The 26,931-nt window shown below is 42.2% G+C and overlaps 1 protein-coding gene and 12 non-coding genes across 19 annotated transcripts in view; all 13 read right to left on the bottom strand.

Annotated features, from left to right (window-relative positions):
- itpr3 (inositol 1,4,5-trisphosphate receptor, type 3) overlaps positions 1-26,931 on the bottom strand; it is a 155,683-nt gene that overhangs the window by 39,217 nt on the left and 89,535 nt on the right. For all 7 annotated transcript variants that reach the window (XR_005444780.1, XM_038721803.1, XM_038721804.1 and 4 more), the window contains exons 21-27: positions 13,525-13,669; positions 13,283-13,427; positions 9,467-9,669; positions 5,998-6,118; positions 4,875-4,929; positions 4,512-4,677; positions 664-822 (exon numbers count right to left, since the gene is read on the bottom strand). Coding sequence is in view for 6 of the 7 variants with exons in the window: in XM_038721803.1 (XP_038577731.1) it covers positions 664-822; positions 4,512-4,677; positions 4,875-4,929; positions 5,998-6,118; positions 9,467-9,669; positions 13,283-13,427; positions 13,525-13,669 (994 nt within the window). In the remaining variant the exon portion in view is untranslated. The remainder of the gene's footprint in view (positions 1-663; positions 823-4,511; positions 4,678-4,874; positions 4,930-5,997; positions 6,119-9,466; positions 9,670-13,282; positions 13,428-13,524; positions 13,670-26,931) is intronic.
- Positions 2,030-2,102, bottom strand: trnak-uuu. Its single transcript has one exon. It is a non-coding gene; the product is annotated as a tRNA-Lys (tRNA).
- trnak-uuu lies at positions 14,954-15,026 on the bottom strand. Its single transcript has one exon. It is a non-coding gene; the product is annotated as a tRNA-Lys (tRNA).
- Positions 16,002-16,074, bottom strand: trnak-uuu. The gene has a single exon. It is a non-coding gene; the product is annotated as a tRNA-Lys (tRNA).
- On the bottom strand, positions 17,040-17,112 carry trnak-uuu. Its single transcript has one exon. It is a non-coding gene; the product is annotated as a tRNA-Lys (tRNA).
- On the bottom strand, positions 18,077-18,149 carry trnak-uuu. The gene has a single exon. It is a non-coding gene; the product is annotated as a tRNA-Lys (tRNA).
- On the bottom strand, positions 19,114-19,186 carry trnak-uuu. The gene has a single exon. It is a non-coding gene; the product is annotated as a tRNA-Lys (tRNA).
- trnak-uuu lies at positions 20,415-20,487 on the bottom strand. The gene has a single exon. It is a non-coding gene; the product is annotated as a tRNA-Lys (tRNA).
- On the bottom strand, positions 21,452-21,524 carry trnak-uuu. Its single transcript has one exon. It is a non-coding gene; the product is annotated as a tRNA-Lys (tRNA).
- Positions 22,736-22,808, bottom strand: trnak-uuu. Its single transcript has one exon. It is a non-coding gene; the product is annotated as a tRNA-Lys (tRNA).
- trnak-uuu lies at positions 23,772-23,844 on the bottom strand. The gene has a single exon. It is a non-coding gene; the product is annotated as a tRNA-Lys (tRNA).
- trnak-uuu lies at positions 25,074-25,146 on the bottom strand. Its single transcript has one exon. It is a non-coding gene; the product is annotated as a tRNA-Lys (tRNA).
- Positions 26,375-26,447, bottom strand: trnak-uuu. Its single transcript has one exon. It is a non-coding gene; the product is annotated as a tRNA-Lys (tRNA).

The raw sequence follows: 26,931 nt of genomic DNA, 5'->3' as shown, positions 1-26,931 counted from the left end.
GTTTGGGGGTGTAATTGCAGAATGACGGACACACCTACGCACAAGTATAAATGCATGGCTACGTGCGTAGCCTACGGCATAGGTACGCACGTAGACCCTACGCAGGAGTATAAATGGGCCTTTACAGTATTTACAGTATACTATATATTTACTGTACTAACTTGTGATTACTATACTTTTTAAATTGGAAAATGTGTTTCCTCTACGCAAAAACAATTTTTCTTCCCTGGGCGCTGTGTTCTCAATATTTTGATGTAATGTCTAAAGAATGCTCTGTAATGTTTTGCATATTGACTGGCTGTGTTTATGTTTTGAAAGCATTGTTTGATTTTTCAGCACAGATCCAATGGTTTTGAAGCAAGTGTTTGATTTTGCCAGAAGAGTCAGGGGTTTAGTGAATGTTGTTTAAAGACTGTGTTTTGTGTTTAAAGTTTTGAGAATATGGGTGAAGGTTTCAATAAATGTGTCTTAGCAATTGTGAAAACCTGTAATACAGGATATTATTAAGCCAGATGTTGGGAATTTTACATATTCACATGTGCTCCTTCAGTGGCCTCAAAAGTGTTTTACCTTTTTAATATTATGCCTATTATATATATAATTATATAATTATATATATAATAGGCATAACAGGCAAAAATAATCATGTTTTTTGCTCCTCACCTCTCTACTCTCCTTCTTGTCTTTCTGCCCATCTCCTCCACCTGTGCTCTTCTTCTCCACCCACAATTCAGATTTCTCCACCAGCGTTCGGAGGCGATCCAGATCCGTCTTTATCAGCTTGTAGTTCTCCACATCATTGGCTGAGATGAGCAACTGGACCTGCGGATGCACAGAGAAACATCTGGAGGATTAACGAGTGCCCTGCTTTTAATAAATGTTTTTAAAGTGCGTGAATAAATCCTAAATTGTAACCCTAACCCTGGGTCATCAGTGCGCATGTGTTGGCGTAGCGTGTATGTGTGTGTGCAGAGGCAGCAGGGGAACACTTACTGAAGAGACGGAGCTCCAGCTTCACTGGTGTTGTGCCGAGTTTTCCGCACCTCGCAGGACTTGCAGATAATTTATTACCGTTGATGAACCACACAAAGAACATTATATCGTTTTTAAATAGCCGGCTACTTGAAATAGACCCGCAACAAACGTGCATGCAGTTGTGAGCAGCACAGAATGCACGCAACTCTGCACAACACAGGTGACTGACAGGCGAGAGAGAGAGAGAGAGAGAGAGAGAGAAAAGGGTCTTCAAAAAGCCTCACTTTAGCTGGGAATGTACAGTGTAAATTGAATGAATAGAAACTGCAGCTCTGCAACTTCTCAAGATTAAAGTGGAGCCACCATGGCAAGACTTGATTCTGATTCGACTATGTAAATCCCTAGTCGGGGACAGCCCTAGTACCCTGCACATAATGGGTTGGTAAGTCAATCTGTTTCTGCATTTCCTCTTATACTATTCAAAATCATTCAGATTAGATTCGCTGATTTTGATAACTGATTTAGATCAAATGCTATCAAACCTTAACCCTACATCGGTGGTAGTCATATTGACCCGAAACTACACCAACACAAAATGTCCTGTTAAGGACAATTTGTACTTCTGCGTCAAATTGATGCCGTAGGCAGATTGCAAAAGAAGTCTATCACGTAAACAGGAAGTTGAACCCTGGATCCTAAGATTAAATTAGACTTTCCCCTTAATAAGTCTGTTTTATCCAAAATACACAATTCTTCCGTCCATGAATGATAGAATAAACTACTTAAGAGCAGAACTTGTTGTTCTTCTGGCACTTTTGACAGTTAACAGTGATCTTAAGGTCCATAACCAAATTCTTCTCACAAGGATAGGGTCGACCCTGATTTGCACGTAGCCTGGGAAAACCCCAACGGCATGCAATCAGATTTATGATCTGACCAGCAGAGGCACAAATATGTGGATGAAAGTGTCCTAATGACTAGGGTAAAGTAAACAGTCCTAATGCATCATACTTCCATCCATGAATGACGACAACAACAGGCACAATAAACTAGTCGCCTGAACAGGGACTTGAACCCTGGACCCTCAGATTAAAAGTCTGATGCTCTACCGACTGAGCTACCCAGGCTTCAAGAAAATAGCCCTCTCGAGGACATCATCAGGTTACGTCAAAATCCCAATTTATATGATAATACATCAAGAATCGGCGGCACTGTGGTGCAGTGGTTAGCACTGTCACAGTTCTTCTTCTCACAGTAAGAAGGTCACGGTTGCCCCGGCCTTTCTGTGCGGAGTTTTTATGTTCTCCCTGTGTCCGATTCTCTCCGGGTGTTCCCACCATCCAAAGACATGCAGACTAGGTTAATTGGTGACCCTAAATTGCCCTTGGGTGTGACCATGAGTGGTTGTTTGTCTATGTGTGGCGATGGACTGGTGGCCTGTCCAGGGTGTACCAATGTCAGCTGGGATTGGCTCCAGCCCCCTGCGACCCTGTACGCAGGATAAGTGGTTGATGGATGGATGGATGGACATCAAGAACCAGGTGGATAGTGTACATTTCTTGGAAGTTTGTATACAAGAACTGTATAGTATTTACTTCACCTCCATGTGATCTCACCACCAGTAAAAGCACATCATCTCTCATGGCTCAAAATGTTTATTCTGACAAAAAGACCCTTAAAAAGAATTACTGCCAACTTCCAGGCAGCCTGTTTTTGTGGTGCAGCTAAACTGTTATGGTTAGAAAATGACAGCTTAGGGGCAGAAGTTGTTGTTCTTCTGGTACTTTTGACATGAATGTTTCCGGAATGTCTGCAAGTTCTGTCCATATGCACCATTTTTCCATCCATGAACGATGACGATAGCAGGCACAATAAACTAGTCACCTGGACGGGGACAGGAAGTCTGATGCTCTACTAACTGAGCTATCAAGGCTTCATAACTCACAGCCTACCTCAATACAATACAAACAGCACTTCCCATAATGCACAGCTGTGTATTTGTAGTAGTCCTCCATGGAGGGGTGTGTAATAAATTACTTTTCTGTTCAATAGATAGTGAATGATTATGAAGTGACCTGTTTTCTGCTACTGATTAGGTTATTTATTCAGTGAACACTGGGACACTGATGAGTCAGCAACCCAAGACACAGTCCCTAGGCAGTGCATGATAATGACATCTACAGTAATATACTGAGTGTAGTTAGGCTGCAGTTTAAAGAGTCCATAAAAAACACTGCCATCCATAAAAATATATCTTTGTCAGTATAAACTGAAAAGTCAGTTTCTCATGACGGCAAGAAATATGTCACTACAATGATAAAACATATCAACGAGGAGACAGAAGTGAGAAGAATAAAAGCATTACTTTTGTTAATGAGGTTTGGTGCGCTGTCTGCCAGACACAAGGAATCTCAAATATAACAATTAATGGATAATTTTGATGATGGTCGGCCACTAGGTCAGTTTTATAGTTACAGCTTCTCAATTGGCATATGTAATATTAAGTTTATTATATGACACATCTGTGAGAAGGTTTTGTGGAAGGTATAATTGTGTTACTTTCAATTAGTGTACATAGAGCATGGGTTGGCCAAACTACGGCCCACAGACCAACTGCAGTTCACCGCCTGATTTTTATTTGGTGCTTTAAAAAAAAGAACAACACAACAATATGGCTTGAGTTTATTTCTAAGAATTTATACAGAACGTACATTGCACATCCTAGAGGCAACACTACTTGACCTACAATGATGGATTACTAGTGGTTGAAAACATTTAACACAGTTGATTAAACAGTGAATGCTGAAATTGACTGTCAGGGTTTGGTTTAAGTCTGGCTGTTTCCTGTTTTATTTTGTTAACATCCGTGGCCAGTTCTAGTTTCCTGTTAGTTGAGATTATGCCTGTTTCACCTGTCTGTTCCCGGCTCATTTGGTGTCAGCATTTATGGTCCTCATTTTCCTTTCAGTCTTTGTCGTCTTATGTGGTCGTGTCGTCTGCATCTGCCTGTACCTTTGGTTTTGAGCGATACCAGTATTTTTCTGGATTTATACATTTTCACTTGCCTGGTTTTCTGGATATTTGTATTTTCTTTTGTCGATGGACTTTGGACATTTGCTTTACTTGTAGAATTAAATTGTTTTGCTGGACTGCTCCATTTTGGACATGTTTGGACTGTTCCACCTGTGAGTTTTGACCCCCTTTGTTGGTAATAAATCTGTTAAATTCATCCAGTTGGTCAAGTGTCTGCAGTTGGGCCTTAAACATGTTTTCCTACCTGAGCACAAGCCCCTTTTCTGACAGTGACTTACTGTATATTTGTCTGTGTATGGCCAATAATCAAAAAGTTTGCCCACCCCTGACATAGATGCTCTCTGCTATTCCTTCACTTTCCTTAATTTACTGGGAAGTATGTGAGTTTGAAGATAAGATTTTAAGGAAAATGTATTTTATTTTGGCTTCTGGTTGAAAGTCATTTTCCACCCTAAGACTGTGAACACTTTTAATTCTGTGTGTGTGTGTGTGTGTGTGTGTACCTGTTTAAATGTGTGCAGCACTTCCTGTCTCTGGCTGAAGTGTCTGAAGAGCAGCTGCAGAGCTCCAGACACAAGAGGCGCGTAGTCGTGCATGGTGAGGTGGATCAGCACCCGCAGGAACATCCGGCCGCCTTCATCATCCACCTCCAGGATACTGTTCCCCTTCCTGTGAATATATATTTATACACACACACAATATTTGATATCTATATATGTATATCAATATATATATCAGCTTTTTAAATGTCCCACCAAGCTAATATTGTTCAAATGTGATGCAGGTTTTATGAATAAACCTTGTGAATAAATATGTACATTCTGATGTCCTATATATGCATCGTGTACATGTACAGCATCACATACCCGACACCAAACATGGCCTCTGCCTGCTCTCCTATGTGCTGCAGGTTGATGGTGGCTGAAGAGGGACAAACACACTTGCTATTAAACAACAGGATTACATTTGCAGATTATTCACATTCACACACAAATAGGTTACTTTTTTACAAACACAGGAAGCACATGTGAATCACTTGGATGGGTGTCCAAGGGTCACCGCACATTAAATTCAAAGGGGGAAAAACATGTGGTGTAAACACTGTCTCGAGTTTTCTTAGGTTCTTTCTACCTGTTTGCATGTTGACTGGGACGTCTGGAAGCATTGGGAGAAGTAACAACACACACATTTACTACACTGCAGGATGTGTGCTGAGGTAGATCACACACACATACAGGTTCATCTCAGAAAATTTGAATATCAGGGAAACGTTCACTGTGAGCACCAGAACCAAACCTTTGCAGGTGTTTTGAGTTAATTAGCTGATTAAAGCTTTCTTTTTTCTAAAATTCTAATACATTTTGAGATACTGGAGTCTTGGTTTCCATGAGCTGTAAGCCATTATCATTGAGATTAAAACAAAAAAAGGCCTGAAATATTTCACTTTATGTTAAACGAATCTATAATTTAAGAACGTTTCACTTTTTGGATTAAAGTACAGAAGAAAATTAAGTTTTCCACAATATTCAAAATTTCTGAGTTGCACCTGTACAAAAGATAAGTTCCATTTCATTATTCAGCAGCATAAAACATTAAAATGCAAACAAATAAACAGACAAAGACAGCTGAACAGTATACACAATATCTAGTTAAAACGCAATAAAAGAGTATAGACAATACAGTTAACATACAAAAAAGAACAACAAATTTAAAATGTCACAAATTAAATAAGAAAAAGATATTTTCATGAGCTACAAAGTTATCTTTACATACAATAAATTGTACAGTCTTACAGTAATACGTGGCGGATATGTGGAAAAGTGGAAATGGATAAATGTATAAATTGTTTTATACTCAAAACACATACTCAACAAAGGAAAGGAACTAAATTCAGCAGCAAGTTGTAATTTTTGGCACGCGTTAAGTTAAAAAACAATTGAACTGTGAGTGAAAGAAGAGACTGAAAGAGTGTTCCCATCGTGTTTGTACCTGCATGCTCCAAATTAGTGGTGGCGTCAGCGTCAGCCATGGGATAAACATCCACAAACTCCTTCTTAAACACAGACAGCAGGAAGGAGAGGCGGTAGTCCAAACGAACATTCAGGATGAACTGATGAAGAGGAGAGTTAGGTTGAGTTAAAGCTGCAACTTTTCCCAATAAAATAAATCCATGTTGCAGTATCAGAGTGTTCATGATTGTCAGGTCAGGGATCGGGCTACGTTGTCTCAACAGATAGTGAATTCTTTCTCAGTCTAAACATATTATTATTTATTATTATTTGAAAGGAAGAAATTACAGCTATCACGATAACATGTAACGTATAAAGCCTCAAAAATGTTTTGTTGCATTCCTCAACCGAGTAGCTGGCATGGTAACAAGGTGAACAAGAACTGCAAGCAGTTAGGGGTGATAGGGGTCCAAGCCACCCGACGCCAGCCGCGGCCCTTGCCCTGCGAAGGCCACGCCAGCCCGCTCCACGGATGACGAGTGATGAATCCTATGTATTCGAATTACATTGCTTTGCAGTTTGCAATAACAGCGCCGCCAATTGTCCGAATTGCATCAAATGTCGCATGCGTTGTCTGCGGCCCAAGGTGAAGAAACAAGTTTAATATTAAAGGGACTGTGGTTATGGAGATATAAAATTAATGTATGTCTATGAGAGTCATTTGATATCAATGAACAGTGCCACCTAGTGGTCAATTGACACCAAATTTCATACAGCCCGCATAAGGCCCCCAAGTTCAGACACACTAACCTAATGACTTCCTGTTTTTTGTGTTTTGGTGTTTTGTTTGCTTATAATTGGAACAGCTTTTGGCGAATCAACCTGGGGACTACTAACTTTTATCAGCTTCATCCAGAGATGGTCTGTGCCACGTTTGGTGCCAGTGGGACTTCCAGCTTCGGGAAGAGTTAATTAAAATAGGTTTTCCAGTTTTCGCGATTTTGCTGGGAAAAAAAGTCTTGACGGAAATGGGAGTGGCCTATACCAGGAGATTCAGTTCGATCCCCTGCATAGGTGGATATAAGGTTTTTGATATGCGCCTTCGTATGTGGGAGGTCCAAGCCCAAACGCGTTGACCTTCCTTGTAAAGCTCTGGATATACTTGCTTTTTATCAATGCGGGATACACGTGGCAGCTTACGCAAACGTGTAGTTAAAAGCAAGTATATCCAGGCCCTAACACCACCTACAGGTTGATGATGTGTGCAATGTTTTTGCGCCTGGTGGTAAAAAGCTGATTTAGCAAATTACCATAACCTCTTGCTTGTGAGCTAAAGGTATTTTGCTAGTGGGCTCCCTAACTAACATTGGTTCATTAGCTAATCTCAATATGGTGTTGAAGATATTTTATTAAGCATTTAGCTTTAGAATGATGTCTGAATATTCCATACGACTAGCTGGATAACTACTAAACACTGGGGTAACGGTTAACATGTTTAAGATGCTAATGTTCCAGATTTTTAATGGTCAAGTACAATGAACTTTTAGGGTGCAGCCTTCTTGCTCAGCCTCGTTGCGCTCAGGCTGCAGCCTTCACATTTTGCAACAACACACACACCCGGCCAGTCGAACAGTGTTGCTAGCAGGCCGTATCAGAGGCATAATTTAGAATGAATAGCATATCTGACTGAGGGACAATGACGCCTTTATGGATTTTAACAAATTGTTGCTAGCAACTGCACTCAGGCCTGATAACATACAAGACTAGACACATGAATACAAAGGGCCTTTGCAAGAAAACTTCCACTCTGAAGGCTGTGAAGGTCATCATGTGATACATTACACAGCACACAAACCTGTGCTTGTGTTGATGTTAACTCTCTTTTGTCTTATGCACTTATACACTTCTTGCTAACATCAAGATGATGTCTTATTGATCAGTGTCACATTTCAGTCTAATTTCTTTAGAAGTGTTTTATGGCAGATTACATTATTGTTTTAAAATTGATTATGTGTGGATGTGGAGGGTCCTACCATAGCGAGACAGGACTTTATATTGAGCTGGGCCCGGACTGCTCCCGGGGCCAAGCTCGGATACACAACTATTTGATGTATTTGTTTGAAATTATCACTAAACTCCATTTGAACTTTACTGGAATATGTGTCTCATTTAAAACAATACCATTTATTGAGAGGACAACAGTTCATCTAAGTCTAAGTTACAGTTACATCCAAGAGAATGAAGTGTGAGAGTGAGGGCCCTTTAGGCCTCCGGCCCGGTCTGAGGCCTTAATCTCCCACAGTAGTTAGATAGCATGTGTTACCCAGAGTTAGTCTTCTCACTAGCTGAACTTTAGCGTATTAATGTTCAGATTTATCAGTATCAAGTTATGTACGTTGCCAGTAATATCCTGTGATATGATCTAAATATAGCGGGGCTCGCCAATAACGGTGGTAAAAAGTAACGTCGGGACAGTCGAAATAGCAACTCACTGGCCCGATCAACATTAGTAGCCTATTTAAAAAAATAAAAATTGAAACGCAACATCCTGCAGTTGTTTTGCAGCTCATGGCGCGCATCGTTTTCCAATCCAAAGCTGTAGTGACGTGACGAGTGGTTGTCAAATGTTTTTTTTCTCTAATCTCAATCAAGCGGCAACCTCTGGGTCTTAAAGTGAAACCATGCAGACGGAATTCAAAGGTGTAATTTACACCTTTGAATTTTTTTTAATATTTATATGTATATTATTGTGTACTGTAAAAAAAACGTACAGTTTTTCTCAGTTAGTTGAACACTATAAGCAGGCTTTTGAACTAAAATTTCAAATTCAAACTCCATTTTTCAAAAAGCACACCCTTTTCTCTAAACTCTGCACACAAATCCCTACATTTCTCACTGCCTACACCATGTGGTCATCGAGAAAGCACTAACATTCAATATTGTTCACTCAATCAGCACACAGCTACCCAGGTGGAAACACAAACGGTCATAATTGATAACACACCAATCAGAAGCTTCGATAGATAGAAAATAGGGCCATAGTCACTCCAGTTTTGGAATAATGGATTCGGAGAAATCTGAAAAAAAGAGGTAGAGGACACCTAAGAGGAGGAAGAGGAAGAAGAGGTGGAGGAAGAGCAGTATGGAGAGGAGTAGGAGGTGAAGAAGGAGGAAGAGTAGAAGAAAAACTAATAACCAGTTTTTGTACTATTGTTTTGAATTTCTCTCACCAGTGTGTCAGACTGTGTTGCAGTGTGTGTCATGTCTGAGGGCAAAGTTTTAACAAGACTGAATGAGTTTGAGTGGAAAGCTTCATTTTGACCTGAAAATAGGATGTTTGGGGAATTGGGTGAGAAGTTGTGGATTTGAGTTTTGAGAAAAAGAGGCATCATTTCAGGAAATGTGTTTAAGCAATTGAGAAAAACTGTAACATTAAAAGCATCACAAAGTACACAGCTGGATTGCATTTGATACATTTTATATAATAAATTTTTTATGGTTTCACTTACCTGTAATATCTCCAGTATCTTTAGCTTGGTGTCCATCACTGTCAGGTCCATGTTGTCGATACTATCTTTACTCGCTCTCTGTCCATCAAGCACAAGACCTGCTGCTCTGGCCCCTGAACCTGCAAACATGGACTGCTTCCTGTTGAGGACCATGGTGGACATAATCTGACCCATCCCATGTATGGAGCGCTTCACGTTCTTTCCTTCAGACAGGGAAGAAAATAGCAACGTATTATTAGCTTGCAACATTAGGCTTGAAAAGTAAAACCAAACAATCTCACACAGCGTCCATCACATGATTTGGTCCTCAGGGCCCCGTTTCAGAAAGCAGGTTTAACAAACTCTGAGCTTAAACCTAAACAGCAGATCAGAATAAGTTCCGTCAACTCTGAGTATGCTGAGCCTGATGGAAGCGCGCGTGGGGATGAAAAAAAGCCTCATCAATGGAGCTCCGATACTACGATTCACCATGGCAACGGGTAAATAAAGGCAGAGCCTCAATTTTAATCGGGTGGAGCTAGAAATATGAACACGTGGCAACGCGGACCATGATAGGCTATTTATGTGAAATGTTGCTCATTTTGTATTTAATGAAATTCAAAATTAATTTAATGAATATCAAAACTAGTGCTGGGCAACGATTAAAATTTTAATTGTGATTAATCACATTGTTATGCACAAAATTAAATAATGAATTCTAATGTAGTGTACTGCGCACTTTAAATGTACTGCTATATACACAAAAGTGCATTAACATGTGGTTTGCAAACACTAAGGTGCTTTTTACCAGCAGTATTCCCTTTCCACAGTAGCAATAAAATATTTCTTGTAAATCTCAACTTAAACATTAATGTGATCAAATCAAATATGAAACCAAAGCTGTTTGCCGCTGCCAGGGAATTACCTTTTATCTAGCTTGTTAAAGCAAGTTACCATCAGAGTCCAGTAACAGGTATCAGCAGAAACATTTTTCTTTTCTCAGGGAGCAGCAGAAACCGTCTGTGTTCAGCAGCAAGTTTCCCTGTTAGAGTGAGGGGAAGTGGTCGAGCACATGGGTGCATCAGATAAAGTTATGTAGCCAATAATTTTAACTTAAGTTAAATAGGCGGAAGCTGTGTAGCGCACAGAAGCCGTTGCCATGGTTACTATCCATAGTAAGGGGTCGCTCGTCTCCCTTTCTGATCACCGGAGCAAAGAGCGACCCCGCGGGGCCGAGAGACTACGCTGTGATTTTAAGAACGTTCCTAAGACCGACATCATCTCCAACACTAACCAGCATGCAGTGTGTAGCGATCGGTGTGGCGTTTGATCGCTTTTGTTTATCTCCCACACGCCGCATCCAGCGTAGCCTGCCGAAGCCTCCCTCCACTGCTTGTTTGGGGAGACTGATTTTCAGGCTGATAAACATCCCGCCCCTCCTGTGACCCAGGGTTTGACTTTATTCAGAGTCAGTGAGCAACTGACTTTCAAGCTAATAATAGTAATAAAAACTGCGTTAACTTGAGATAAAATAATTGTCGGTGTTAATTAATTCACACGTTAACGTGCCCAGCCCTAATCAAAACAGATTCAGACTATGCAGCTAATAATGGAAAACTCACTTTTAAACTGCTGAGGATACTAGTTCTCTTTTTCTAGTTCTAGTTCTCTTGGATCTGTCTTCCGCCTTTGACACCGTCGACCATCAGGTTTTGCTGGAAAGATTAAGGGATCAAGTAGGGCTGTCAGGGTCAGTTCTGCAGTGGTTCACCTCATATTTATCTGGGCGTAGTTTTAGTGTTACAGCAAACCAAATAAGGTCTGAGTCTGCAGACTTGCTTTGTGGAGTGCCTCAAGGCTCTGTTCTGGGCCCCGTTTTATTTTTGTTGTATTTGATCCCTTTGGGAAAGATCATACAAAGGTTCAATGATGTTTCTTTTCATCTATTTGCTGATGATATCCAACTTTACTGCTGCTTCAAGCCGTCAGAGATTTGGAAGTTAAACTCCTTGCTCCATTGTCTTGTGGAAATTAAAAAATGGCTAAGTGAAAACTCCCTGCAGCTAAATGCAGACAAAACAGAAACATTAATCATTGCCCCTGAGGATGCAATTCCAGGAATTAAACAATACTTGGGTGATTTAGGCCAGTCTGCTAAGCAAAGTCTTAGAAATTTGGGAGTTGTCCTGGACAAAGACATGTCGTTAGTGCAGCACTGCAAGCAGCTGACGAGAAACTGCTTCTTTCAATTAAGGAAAATCTCAAAACTTAGAAATATAGTTTCAAGAAATGATTTGGAGCTAATCATTCACGCCTTTGTGTCGTCGCGGTTAGACTATTGTAATAGTTTATTTTTATGCCTAAACCAGAAGGAGCTCTCTCGACTGCAATTAGTACAAAACTCTGCAGCCAGAATTTTAACACGTACTAATAGGAGGTCTCACATATCACCAATCCTAAAAGAACTTCATTGGCTACCAGTATCTTATAGGATAAATTTTAAAATTTTGGTTTTAGTTTTCAGAGCTTTACATGGCCAGGCTCCACCCTATATTAGTGACCTGATTCAGCGTTATACCCCTGTGCGTGCTCTGAGGTCTGTGGATCAGAACCTGCTGACGGTTCCACGCACTCGCTACCGTACTAGAGGTGACCGATCTTTTCAGGCTGTTGCCCCTAGGTTGTGGAATGACCTTCCACCATCTATGCGCTCTTCTGATTCTGTTGATGCCTTCAAATGCAGACTAAAGACACATTTATTTGTTCAGGCTTTCAATTAGCTACTTGTGGGTTGATATGATCATGTACTGTCTATGCTTTTATTGTGTGTATTTTATGATATTAATGTTTTTGTTGTGAAGCACTTTGTGGCCCTATACCTGTGAAAGGTGCTATAGAAATAAACTTTTTACTTACTTATTTGTTTCAGCTGCACCACAGTCATCCTCAGAAATATCCACATCATATCTGACACACTAGACTACCATACTGATGTTCCTCTCAGCGCGACTACACTATGAAAGATTGCAGTTTTATACAGATTACTTTATGTAGCTCAGTGCTTCAGTGCAACTGTTGCCAACCTGACAGCTGCCTTAATGTCCACAGAATCACTGTGTTGAAGAAGGACAGTGTAAGATTTTATTCTGTGCTGAGGATACATCCACGATGGCCGGAGATTCTCTTTGATTGATCATAAAAGCGGTCATGTTCAAGATCATGTTTGGGTAAAAAACCTAATAGCCTATCTTACCGGGATTTCGATGTTTCTAAAGATGAAAATGCGTTCCAATATGTGCTTTAATATGGAAAGTCTGAATGGGGAAATGTCAGACAGCCGCTTCATGCTCCGCAGGAGGAGAGAAACTCAGTGTTTGTTGAAGTAAACCTCCTCCCAAGCAGGTCAGGTTCACGGCGTAAGTTGCCAGGGTTACTGATATAGAGTTTATCTCAGTCTCTGAAACTGAAAACCCAGCATTTCCCTCATCTCAGGCTTCACCCACTTTCTGAAACAGGCCCCTAATCTCATCAGGAAAGATCCAAACAGACAAACAGCACCATACATATAAGGCTATACACTCAGCTGCCGCCAGCACCTGCATATAAATTACAATTGTAAAGGTACACAATCCATTCCCTCCAGGATTTTGCGAACTTTTTTTGTGATTGTTGCAGCCTAAAACTGATGAAGCCGTTTATTCTTGGCTTCATCAGTTCTATACATACATCTGCACCAATTCAATCCATTGACGTGACTTTGACGACTCTCACAAGCCGTCATGTGACTTAATGACTTAACTCACTTAGGTGACAATGTGCAACCAGAGCTGAAAGTACCTGATCCATCATCATTGAATAGAATCCCAGTGTATCCAGGATGGGGTCTACAGTCGATGATGCCCAGCAGGGTTCTAGTGAGTCTGAGAAGCTCAAAGAAACTGTAGAAACCAAAGTAGATCAAATGTCTGGCCAAACTCACCACCTAAAGAAAAAAACAACAGAAAACAGGAGACCAGTTGAACACTGAAGGATGGAGAGAGACCTAAAATGAGAGAGCAAGCAGAAGAGTGAGGACGGACCTCGTATGTGAGTTTGTTTTTCTCCTCGTCGTGGAATGGCAGCTCGTCATTCAGGACGTTGTTGAGATACTCCTCCATGAAGACCATTGTGTTGGAGAAACGGTTCTTCTTGTTGTCCCGGCTGTCGTCCATGTTGGAGTCATAACTGCGGATGACACACATTACAACAAATCACATAAAAAAGGAGTCTCCCTGTACATTAAAAAACTTCATGATGTTCCTGCATATTAAATGATCTATAAAAACAGAGTCAATAGACTGAATAGGTAAATATTTATCGCACTATAGACACATCGCACCCACAATACACAATAAATTCGGCTGAACTGCAGATATTGCAGTTTATGCAGATTTTAAAAGACTGCGGTATGCAAATCTTTAAAGGAAATGATGTAACAAAATGCAAATATTACCAAAACACCATCACTGCGGCAGAATTGGTACTATCTTGGAAGTTTGTAATTTATATTCTTTGCAAAATCTGACATGACTTAACATCTACGTATATCGCAAATTCCAACACAAAACCCACAATCATTTAGAACGACGGTTCAAAGTGTAACCACCTTCAATTAACCTGCAAGAATTCAAATGTCCAGACCTCCATGCACTTGTACACTCTGAAAACACCAGGAAACCTGTAAAGGCAGGCGGCTCACCACACACAATTCAATCCGTGAGCATGCGCACTTACAGTTTTTCTCAATTGTTTACACACAAATTCAGGTACTTGAGACACAATGACCACAACATGTAACTCATTCACCAACCAATTCTGATAACAAGAAAAATTCCTGCTTTACACTCAAATTGCAGTTCTAAAACACACATTTTTCAAAACACTACACACAATTCTCTGCTTTTGGCACAAGTTTCATGCAGCAAAAATCTTGTTTTCACAAGGAACACTGCCATTCAAATATGCACACTGACTCATCACAAGGGCAAACACCCGTCACAGTTTTACAATTAGCAATCAGAGCTTTAGCATAAAAGGGCAACAGGTGAGCTCTTCAATGGAGCAATGGATGCCAACAATGGAAACAGAGGCAGAGCCAGAGGAGTGAGAGTGAGAGTAAGAGTGAGAGTAAGAGTAAGAGTAAGAGGAGGAGGAGGAGGAGGAGGACTGGGGACGAGGAAGGCCAAGGAAGGCCAAGGAACGTAATCTCTGATGAGATCCAAGCCACTTTGGTTGATCATGTGGTCAACCATGGTCTACCAATGAGGGAGGATGGGCAAAGAGTACAGCCAAATCTGAGCAGGTACACTGTAGCATCCATCATCCGGACTTTCCGAAATGAGAATAGGTAAGAAATCTACTCTCAAAAGCAAATTGCAGTACTGCATATAAATACAGTACTCAATGATTACAGTATTTCTTGTGGACTGTGACGGCTTGCAATCAGATTTATAGTCAGCACAGGGATGTCGCCTGAACAGGGACTTGAACCCTGGACCCTCAGATTAAAAGTCTGATGCTCTACCGACTGAGCTACCCAGGCTTCAAAAAGCAGCGCTCTCGATGAAACAGTCTCGCTAACTCCTAATCCCAATTTACATACTAATACACCAATAGTGCACTTTCTTGGCAGTTAGTACAAAAGACATTTACAATCGTTACTTCACCAGGCAGTCATAGCACAGTCTGACATGTTCATCAAAGTCCGACAAAAAGAACATTAAAAAACTGTTATGGTTATCATAACACTGCGCAAAAGTTGTTGTTCTTCTGGCACGTGGACAGTTAACAATGAGCTCAAGGTCCACTACCACCTTATACCAGACTGGAAAGGGTCAACCCTGATTTGCATGTAGCCTGGGAAAACCCCAACGGCTTGCAATCAGATTTATGATCTGACCAGCAGAGGCACAAATATGTGGATGAAAGTGTCCTAATGACTAGGGTAAAGTAAACGGTCCTAATGCATCATATTTCCATCCATGAATGACGACGACAACAGGCACAATAAACTAGTCGCCTTTCTTGGCAGTTAGAACACAATATATGTATAATCTTTACTTCGCCAGGCAGTCATAGCACAGTCTGACATGTTCATCAGTCTGACAAAAAGCCCATTAAAAAGACTTAGTGCAAACTTCCAGGGAGCCTGTTTTTTTGGTGGAGCTAAACTGGCATGGTTACCATAACACTGGGTAAGTGCAGAACTTGTTGTTCTTCTGGCTCTTTTGACAATTAACAATGAGCGCCAGGTCCATTACAATATTCATCCAGACTGCAAAGGGTCAACCCTGATTTGCACGTAGCCTGGGAAAACCCCAACGGCTTGCAATCAGATTTGTTATCTGACCAGCAGAGGCACAAACATGTGGATGAAAGTGTCCTAATGACTAGGGTAAAGCGGACCTGCTAGTCTTGTGGACATAACGTGCATGTTCGCGGGAAGTCTGCAAGTTCCGTTTGAATGCATCACACTTCCATCCACGAATGATGACGATAGCAGGCACAATAAACGAGTCGCCTGAACAGGGACTTGAACCCTGGACCCTCAGATTAAAAGTCTGATGCTCTACCGACTGAGCTACCCAGGCTTCAAAAAGCAGCGCTCTCGATGAAACAGTCTCGCTAACTCCTAATCCCAATTTACATACTAATACACCAATAGTGCACTTTCTTGGCAGTTAGTACAAAAGACATTTACAATCGTTACTTCACCAGGCAGTCATAGCACAGTCTGACATGTTCATCAAAGTCCGACAAAAAGAACATTAAAAAACTGTTATGGTTATCATAACACTGCGCAAAAGTTGTTGTTCTTCTGGCACGTGGACAGTTAACAATGAGCTCAAGGTCCACTACCACCTTATACCAGACTGGAAAGGGTCAACCCTGATTTGCATGTAGCCTGGGAAAACCCCAACGGCTTGCAATCAGATTTATGATCTGACCAGCAGAGGCACAAATATGTGGATGAAAGTGTCCTAATGACTAGGGTAAAGTAAACGGTCCTAATGCATCATACTTCCATCCATGAATGACGACGACAACAGGCACAATAAACTAGTCGCCTTTCTTGGCAGTTAGAACACAATATATGTATAATCTTTACTTCGCCAGGCAGTCATAGCACAGTCTGACATGTTCATCAGTCTGACAAAAAGCCCATTAAAAAGACTTCCAGGGAGCCTGTTTTTTTTGGTGGAGCTAAACTGGCATGGTTACCATAACACTGGGTAAGTGCAGAACTTGTTGTTCTTCTGGCTCTTTTGACAATTAACAATGAGCGCCAGGTCCATTACAATATTCATCCAGACTGCGAAGGGTCGACCCTGATTTGCACGTAGCCTGGGAAAACCCCAAAGGCTTGCAATCAGATTTGTTATCTGACCAGCAGAGGCACAAACATGTGGATGAAAGTGTCCTAATGACTAGGGTAAAGCGGACCTGCTAGACTTGTGGACGTAACGTGCATGTTCGCGGGAAGTCTGCAAGTTCCGTTTGAATGCATCACACTTCCATCCACGAATGATGACGATAGCAGGCACAATAAACGAGTCGCCTGAACAGGGACTTGAACCCTGGACCCTCAGATTAAAAGTCTGATGCTCTACCGACTGAGCTACCCAGGCTTCAAAAAGCAGCGCTCTCGATGAAACAGTCTCGCTAACTCCTAATCCCAATTTACATACTAATACACCAATAGTGCACTTTCTTGGCAGTTAGTACAAAAGACATTTACAATCGTTACTTCACCAGGCAGTCATAGCACAGTCTGACATGTTCATCAAAGTCCAACAAAAAGAACATTAAAAAACTGTTATGGTTATCATAACACTGCGCAAAAGTTGTTGTTCTTCTGGCACGTGGACAGTTAACAATGAGCTCAAGGTCCACTACCACCTTATACCAGACTGGAAAGGGTCAACCCTGATTTGCATGTAGCCTGGGAAAACCCCAACGGCTTGCAATCAGATTTATGATCTGACCAGCAGAGGCACAAATATGTGGATGAAAGTGTCCTAATGACTAGGGTAAAGTAAACGGTCCTAATGCATCATATTTCCATCCATGAATGACGACGACAACAGGCACAATAAACTAGTCGCCTTTCTTGGCAGTTAGAACACAATATATGTATAATCTTTACTTCGCCAGGCAGTCATAGCACAGTCTGACATGTTCATCAGTCTGACAAAAAGCCCATTAAAAAGACTTCCAGGGAGCCTGTTTTTTTGGTGGAGCTAAACTGGCATGGTTACCATAACACTGGGTAAGTGCAGAACTTGTTGTTCTTCTGGCTCTTTTGACAATTAACAATGAGCGCCAGGTCCATTACAATATTCATCCAGACTGCGAAGGGTCAACCCTGATTTGCACGTAGCCTGGGAAAACCCCAACGGCTTGCAATCAGATTTGTTATCTGACCAGCAGAGGCACAAACATGTGGATGAAAGTGTCCTAATGACTAGGGTAAAGCGGACCTGCTAGACTTGTGGACATAACGTGCATGTTCGCGGGAAGTCTGCAAGTTCCGTTTGAATGCATCACACTTCCATCCACGAATGATGACGATAGCAGGCACAATAAACGAGTCGCCTGAACAGGGACTTGAACCCTGGACCCTCAGATTAAAAGTCTGATGCTCTACCGACTGAGCTACCCAGGCTTCAAAAAGCAGCGCTCTCGATGAAACAGTCTCGCTAACTCCTAATCCCAATTTACATACTAATACACCAATAGTGCACTTTCTTGGCAGTTAGTACAAAAGACATTTACAATCGTTACTTCACCAGGCAGTCATAGCACAGTCTGACATGTTCATCAAAGTCCGACAAAAAGAACATTAAAAAACTGTTATGGTTATCATAACACTGCGCAAAAGTTGTTGTTCTTCTGGCACGTGGACAGTTAACAATGAGCTCAAGGTCCACTACCACCTTATACCAGACTGGAAAGGGTCAACCCTGATTTGCATGTAGCCTGGGAAAACCCCAACGGCTTGCAATCAGATTTATGATCTGACCAGCAGAGGCACAAATATGTGGATGAAAGTGTCCTAATGACTAGGGTAAAGTAAACGGTCCTAATGCATCATATTTCCATCCATGAATGACAACGACAACAGGCACAATAAACTAGTCGCCTCTCTTGGCAGTTAGAACACAATATATGTATAATCTTTACTTCGCCAGGCAGTCATAGCACAGTCTGATATGTTCATCAGTCTGACAAAAAGCCCATTAAAAAGACTTCCAGGGAGCCTGTTTTTTTGGTGGAGCTAAACTGGCATGGTTACCATAACACTGGGTAAGTGCAGAACTTGTTGTTCTTCTGGCTCTTTTGACAATTAACAATGAGCGCCAGGTCCATTACAATATTCATCCAGACTGCGAAGGGTCAACCCTGATTTGCACGTAGCCTGGGAAAACCCCAACGGCTTGCAATCAGATTTGTTATCTGACCAGCAGAGGCACAAACATGTGGATGAAAGTGTCCTAATGACTAGGGTAAAGCGGACCTGCTAGACTTGTGGACGTAACGTGCATGTTCGCGGGAAGTCTGCAAGTTCCGTTTGAATGCATCACACTTCCATCCACGAATGATGACGATAGCAGGCACAATAAACGAGTCGCCTGAACAGGGACTTGAACCCTGGACCCTCAGATTAAAAGTCTGATGCTCTACCGACTGAGCTACCCAGGCTTCAAAAAGCAGCGCTCTCGATGAAACAGTCTCGCTAACTCCTAATCCCAATTTACATACTAATACACCAATAGTGCACTTTCTTGGCAGTTAGTACAAAAGACATTTACAATCGTTACTTCACCAGGCAGTCATAGCACAGTCTGACATGTTCATCAAAGTCCGACAAAAAGAACATTAAAAAACTGTTATGGTTATCATAACACTGCGCAAAAGTTGTTGTTCTTCTGGCACGTGGACAGTTAACAATGAGCTCAAGGTCCACTACCACCTTGTACCAGACTGGAAAGGGTCAACCCTGATTTGCATGTAGCCTGGGAAAACCCCAACGGCTTGCAATCAGATTTATGATCTGACCAGCAGAGGCACAAATATGTGGATACTTCACCAGGCAGTCATAGCACAGTCTGACATGTTCATCAAAGTCCGACAAAAAGAACATTAAAAAACTGTTATGGTTATCATAACACTGCGCAAAAGTTGTTGTTCTTCTGGCACGTGGACAGTTAACAATGAGCTCAAGGTCCGCTACCACCTTATACCAGACTGGAAAGGGTCAACCCTGATTTGCATGTAGCCTGGGAAAACCCCAACGGCTTGCAATCAGATTTATGATCTGACCAGCAGAGGCACAAATATGTGGATGAAAGTGTCCTAATGACTAGGGTAAAGTAAACGGTCCTAATGCATCATACTTCCATCCATGAATGACGACGACAACAGGCACAATAAACTAGTCGCCTCTCTTGGCAGTTAGAACACAATATATGTATAATCTTTACTTCGCCAGGCAGTCATAGCACAGTCTGACATGTTCATCAGTCTGACAAAAAGCCCATTAAAAAGACTTCCAGGGAGCCTGTTTTTTTGGTGGAGCTAAACTGGCATGGTTACCATAACACTGGGTAAGTGCAGAACTTGTTGTTCTTCTGGCTCTTTTGACAATTAACAATGAGCGCCAGGTCCATTACAATATTCATCCAGACTGCGAAGGGTCAACCCTGATTTGCACGTAGCCTGGGAAAACCCCAACGGCTTGCAATCAGATTTGTTATCTGACCAGCAGAGGCACAAACATGTGGATGAAAGTGTCCTAATGACTAGGGTAAAGCGGACCTGCTAGACTTGTGGACATAACGTGCATGTTCGCGGGAAGTCTGCAAGTTCCGTTTGAATGCATCACACTTCCATCCACGAATGATGACGATAGCAGGCACAATAAACGAGTCGCCTGAACAGGGACTTGAACCCTGGACCCTCAGATTAAAAGTCTGATGCTCTACCGACTGAGCTACCCAGGCTTCAAAAAGCAGCGCTCTCGATGAAACAGTCTCGCTAACTCCTAATCCCAATTTACATACTAATACACCAATAGTGCACTTTCTTGGCAGTTAGTACAAAAGACATTTACAATCGTTACTTCACCAGGCAGTCATAGCACAGTCTGACATGTTCATCAAAGTCCGACAAAAAGAACATTAAAAAACTGTTATGGTTATCATAACACTGCGCAAAAGTTGTTGTTCTTCTGGCACGTGGACAGTTAACAATGAGCTCAAGGTCCACTACCACCTTATACCAGACTGGAAAGGGTCAACCCTGATTTGCATGTAGCCTGGGAAAACCCCAACGGCTTGCAATCAGATTTATGATCTGACCAGCAGAGGCACAAATATGTGGATGAAAGTGTCCTAATGACTAGGGTAAAGTAAACGGTCCTAATGCATCATACTTCCATCCATGAATGACGACGACAACAGGCACAATAAACTAGTCGCCTCTCTTGGCAGTTAGAACACAATATATGTATAATCTTTACTTCGCCAGGCAGTCATAGCACAGTCTGACATGTTCATCAGTCTGACAAAAAGCCCATTAAAAAGACTTCCAGGGAGCCTGTTTTTTTGGTGGAGCTAAACTGGCATGGTTACCATAACACTGGGTAAGTGCAGAACTTGTTGTTCTTCTGGCTCTTTTGACAATTAACAATGAGCGCCAGGTCCATTACAATATTCATCCAGACTGCGAAGGGTCGACCCTGATTTGCACGTAGCCTGGGAAAACCCCAACGGCTTGCAATCAGATTTGTTATCTGACCAGCAGAGGCACAAACATGTGGATGAAAGTGTCCTAATGACTAGGGTAAAGCGGACCTGCTAGACTTGTGGACGTAACGTGCATGTTCGCGGGAAGTCTGCAAGTTCCGTTTGAATGCATCACACTTCCATCCACGAATGATGACGATAGCAGGCACAATAAACGAGTCGCCTGAACAGGGACTTGAACCCTGGACCCTCAGATTAAAAGTCTGATGCTCTACCGACTGAGCTACCCAGGCTTCAAAAAGCAGCGCTCTCGATGAAACAGTCTCGCTAACTCCTAATCCCAATTTACATACTAATACACCAATAGTGCACTTTCTTGGCAGTTAGTACAAAAGACATTTACAATCGTTACTTCACCAGGCAGTCATAGCACAGTCTGACATGTTCATCAAAGTCCGACAAAAAGAACATTAAAAAACTGTTATGGTTATCATAACACTGCGCAAAAGTTGTTGTTCTTCTGGCACGTGGACAGTTAACAATGAGCTCAAGGTCCACTACCACCTTATACCAGACTGGAAAGGGTCAACCCTGATTTGCATGTAGCCTGGGAAAACCCCAACGGCTTGCAATCAGATTTATGATCTGACTATGTGGATACTTCACCAGGCAGTCATAGCACAGTCTGACATGTTCATCAAAGTCCGACAAAAAGAACATTAAAAAACTGTTATGGTTATCATAACACTGCGCAAAAGTTGTTGTTCTTCTGGCACGTGGACAGTTAACAATGAGCTCAAGGTCCGCTACCACCTTATACCAGACTGGAAAGGGTCAACCCTGATTTGCATGTAGCCTGGGAAAACCCCAACGGCTTGCAATCAGATTTATGATCTGACCAGCAGAGGCACAAATATGTGGATGAAAGTGTCCTAATGACTAGGGTAAAGTAAACGGTCCTAATGCATCATACTCCATCCATGAATGACGACGACAACAGGCACAATAAACTAGTCGCCTTCTTGGCAGTTAGAACACAATATATGTATAATCTTTACTTCGCCAGGCAGTCATAGCACAGTCTGACATGTTCATCAGTCTGACAAAAAGCCCATTAAAAAGACTTCCAGGGAGCCTGTTTTTTTGGTGGAGCTAAACTGGCATGGTTACCATAACACTGGGTAAGTGCAGAACTTGTTGTTCTTCTGGCTCTTTTGACAATTAACAATGAGCGCCAGGTCCATTACAATATTCATCCAGACTGCGAAGGGTCAACCCTGATTTGCACGTAGCCTGGGAAAACCCCAACGGCTTGCAATCAGATTTGTTATCTGACCAGCAGAGGCACAAACATGTGGATGAAAGTGTCCTAATGACTAGGGTAAAGCGGACCTGCTAGACTTGTGGACATAACGTGCATGTTCGCGGGAAGTCTGCAAGTTCCGTTTGAATGCATCACACTTCCATCCACGAATGATGACGATAGCAGGCACAATAAACGAGTCGCCTGAACAGGGACTTGAACCCTGGACCCTCAGATTAAAAGTCTGATGCTCTACCGACTGAGCTACCCAGGCTTCAAAAAGCAGCGCTCTCGATGAAACAGTCTCGCTAACTCCTAATCCCAATTTACATACTAATACACCAATAGTGCACTTTCTTGGCAGTTAGTACAAAAGACATTTACAATCGTTACTTCACCAGGCAGTCATAGCACAGTCTGACATGTTCATCAAAGTCCGACAAAAAGAACATTAAAAAACTGTTATGGTTATCATAACACTGCGCAAAAGTTGTTGTTCTTCTGGCACGTGGACAGTTAACAATGAGCTCAAGGTCCACTACCACCTTATACCAGACTGGAAAGGGTCAACCCTGATTTGCATGTAGCCTGGGAAAACCCCAACGGCTTGCAATCAGATTTATGATCTGACCAGCAGAGGCACAAATATGTGGATGAAAGTGTCCTAATGACTAGGGTAAAGTAAACGGTCCTAATGCATCATATTTCCATCCATGAATGACGACGACAACAGGCACAATAAACTAGTCGCCTCTCTTGGCAGTTAGAACACAATATATGTATAATCTTTACTTCGCCAGGCAGTCATAGCACAGTCTGATATGTTCATCAGTCTGACAAAAAGCCCATTAAAAAGACTTCCAGGGAGCCTGTTTTTTTGGTGGAGCTAAACTGGCATGGTTACCATAACACTGGGTAAGTGCAGAACTTGTTGTTCTTCTGGCTCTTTTGACAATTAACAATGAGCGCCAGGTCCATTACAATATTCATCCAGACTGCGAAGGGTCACCCTGATTTGCACGTAGCCTGGGAAAACCCCAACGGCTTGCAATCAGATTTGTTATCTGACCAGCAGAGGCACAAACATGTGGATGAAAGTGTCCTAATGACTAGGGTAAAGCGGACCTGCTAGACTTGTGGACGTAACGTGCATGTTCGCGGGAAGTCTGCAAGTTCCGTTTGAATGCATCACACTTCCATCCACGAATGATGACGATAGCAGGCACAATAAACGAGTCGCCTGAACAGGGACTTGAACCCTGGACCCTCAGATTAAAAGTCTGATGCTCTACCGACTGAGCTACCCAGGCTTCAAAAAGCAGCGCTCTCGATGAAACAGTCTCGCTAACTCCTAATCCCAATTTACATACTAATACACCAATAGTGCACTTTCTTGGCAGTTAGTACAAAAGACATTTACAATCGTTACTTCACCAGGCAGTCATAGCACAGTCTGACATGTTCATCAAAGTCCGACAAAAAGAACATTAAAAAACTGTTATGGTTATCATAACACTGCGCAAAAGTTGTTGTTCTTCTGGCACGTGGACAGTTAACAATGAGCTCAAGGTCCACTACCACCTTGTACCAGACTGGAAAGGGTCAACCCTGATTTGCATGTAGCCTGGGAAAACCCCAACGGCTTACAATCAGATTTATGATCTGACCAGCAGAGGCACAAATATGTGGATACTTCACCAGGCAGTCATAGCACAGTCTGACATGTTCATCAAAGTCCGACAAAAAGAACATTAAAAAACTGTTATGGTTATCATAACACTGCGCAAAAGTTGTTGTTCTTCTGGCACGTGGACAGTTAACAATGAGCTCAAGGTCCACTACCACCTTATACCAGACTGGAAAGGGTCAACCCTGATTTGCATGTAGCCTGGGAAAACCCCAACGGCTTGCAATCAGATTTATGATCTGACCAGCAGAGGCACAAATATGTGGATGAAAGTGTCCTAATGACTAGGGTAAAGTAAACGGTCCTAATGCATCATATTTCCATCCATGAATGACAACGACAACAGGCACAATAAACTAGTCGCCTCTCTTGGCAGTTAGAACACAATATATGTATAATCTTTACTTCGCCAGGCAGTCATAGCACAGTCTGATATGTTCATCAGTCTGACAAAAAGCCCATTAAAAAGACTTCCAGGGAGCCTGTTTTTTTTGGTGGAGCTAAACTGGCATGGTTACCATAACACTGGGTAAGTGCAGAACTTGTTGTTCTTCTGGCTCTTTTGACAATTAACAATGAGCGCCAGGTCCATTACAATATTCATCCAGACTGCGAAGGGTCAACCCTGATTTGCACGTAGCCTGGGAAAACCCCAACGGCTTGCAATCAGATTTGTTATCTGACCAGCAGAGGCACAAACATGTGGATGAAAGTGTCCTAATGACTAGGGTAAAGCGGACCTGCTAGACTTGTGGACGTAACGTGCATGTTCGCGGGAAGTCTGCAAGTTCCGTTTGAATGCATCACACTTCCATCCACGAATGATGACGATAGCAGGCACAATAAACGAGTCGCCTGAACAGGGACTTGAACCCTGGACCCTCAGATTAAAAGTCTGATGCTCTACCGACTGAGCTACCCAGGCTTCAAAAAGCAGCGCTCTCGATGAAACAGTCTCGCTAACTCCTAATCCCAATTTACATACTAATACACCAATAGTGCACTTTCTTGGCAGTTAGTACAAAAGACATTTACAATCGTTACTTCACCAGGCAGTCATAGCACAGTCTGACATGTTCATCAAAGTCCGACAAAAAGAACATTAAAAAACTGTTATGGTTATCATAACACTGCGCAAAAGTTGTTGTTCTTCTGGCACGTGGACAGTTAACAATGAGCTCAAGGTCCACTACCACCTTGTACCAGACTGGAAAGGGTCAACCCTGATTTGCATGTAGCCTGGGAAAACCCCAACGGCTTACAATCAGATTTATGATCTGACCAGCAGAGGCACAAATATGTGGATACTTCACCAGGCAGTCATAGCACAGTCTGACATGTTCATCAAAGTCCGACAAAAAGAACATTAAAAAACTGTTATGGTTATCATAACACTGCGCAAAAGTTGTTGTTCTTCTGGCACGTGGACAGTTAACAATGAGCTCAAGGTCCGCTACCACCTTATACCAGACTGGAAAGGGTCAACCCTGATTTGCATGTAGCCTGGGAAAACCCCAACGGCTTGCAATCAGATTTATGATCTGACCAGCAGAGGCACAAATATGTGGATGAAAGTGTCCTAATGACTAGGGTAAAGTAAACGGTCCTAATGCATCATACTTCCATCCATGAATGACGACGACAACAGGCACAATAAACTAGTCGCCTCTCTTGGCAGTTAGAACACAATATATGTATAATCTTTACTTCGCCAGGCAGTCATAGCACAGTCTGACATGTTCATCAGTCTGACAAAAAGCCCATTAAAAAGACTTCCAGGGAGCCTGTTTTTTTGGTGGAGCTAAACTGGCATGGTTACCATAACACTGGGTAAGTGCAGAACTTGTTGTTCTTCTGGCTCTTTTGACAATTAACAATGAGCGCCAGGTCCATTACAATATTCATCCAGACTGCGAAGGGTCAACCCTGATTTGCACGTAGCCTGGGAAAACCCCAACGGCTTGCAATCAGATTTGTTATCTGACCAGCAGAGGCACAAACATGTGGATGAAAGTGTCCTAATGACTAGGGTAAAGCGGACCTGCTAGACTTGTGGACATAACGTGCATGTTCGCGGGAAGTCTGCAAGTTCCGTTTGAATGCATCACACTTCCATCCACGAATGATGACGATAGCAGGCACAATAAACGAGTCGCCTGAACAGGGACTTGAACCCTGGACCCTCAGATTAAAAGTCTGATGCTCTACCGACTGAGCTACCCAGGCTTCAAAAAGCAGCGCTCTCGATGAAACAGTCTCGCTAACTCCTAATCCCAATTTACATACTAATACACCAATAGTGCACTTTCTTGGCAGTTAGTACAAAAGACATTTACAATCGTTACTTCACCAGGCAGTCATAGCACAGTCTGACATGTTCATCAAAGTCCGACAAAAAGAACATTAAAAAACTGTTATGGTTATCATAACACTGCGCAAAAGTTGTTGTTCTTCTGGCACGTGGACAGTTAACAATGAGCTCAAGGTCCACTACCACCTTATACCAGACTGGAAAGGGTCAACCCTGATTTGCATGTAGCCTGGGAAAACCCCAACGGCTTGCAATCAGATTTATGATCTGACCAGCAGAGGCACAAATATGTGGATGAAAGTGTCCTAATGACTAGGGTAAAGTAAACGGTCCTAATGCATCATACTTCCATCCATGAATGACGACGACAACAGGCACAATAAACTAGTCGCCTCTCTT

The sequence above is a fragment of the Micropterus salmoides genome, unplaced genomic scaffold, assembly GCF_014851395.1.
Source record: "Micropterus salmoides isolate LMB-PRFRI ecotype aquatic unplaced genomic scaffold, ASM1485139v1 Ms_hic_scaffold_16, whole genome shotgun sequence".
Lineage (NCBI taxonomy): Eukaryota > Metazoa > Chordata > Actinopteri > Centrarchiformes > Centrarchidae > Micropterus > Micropterus salmoides.
Note: the sequence above shows the minus strand (reverse complement) of the source record. Positions and strands in the feature narration are given on the sequence as shown.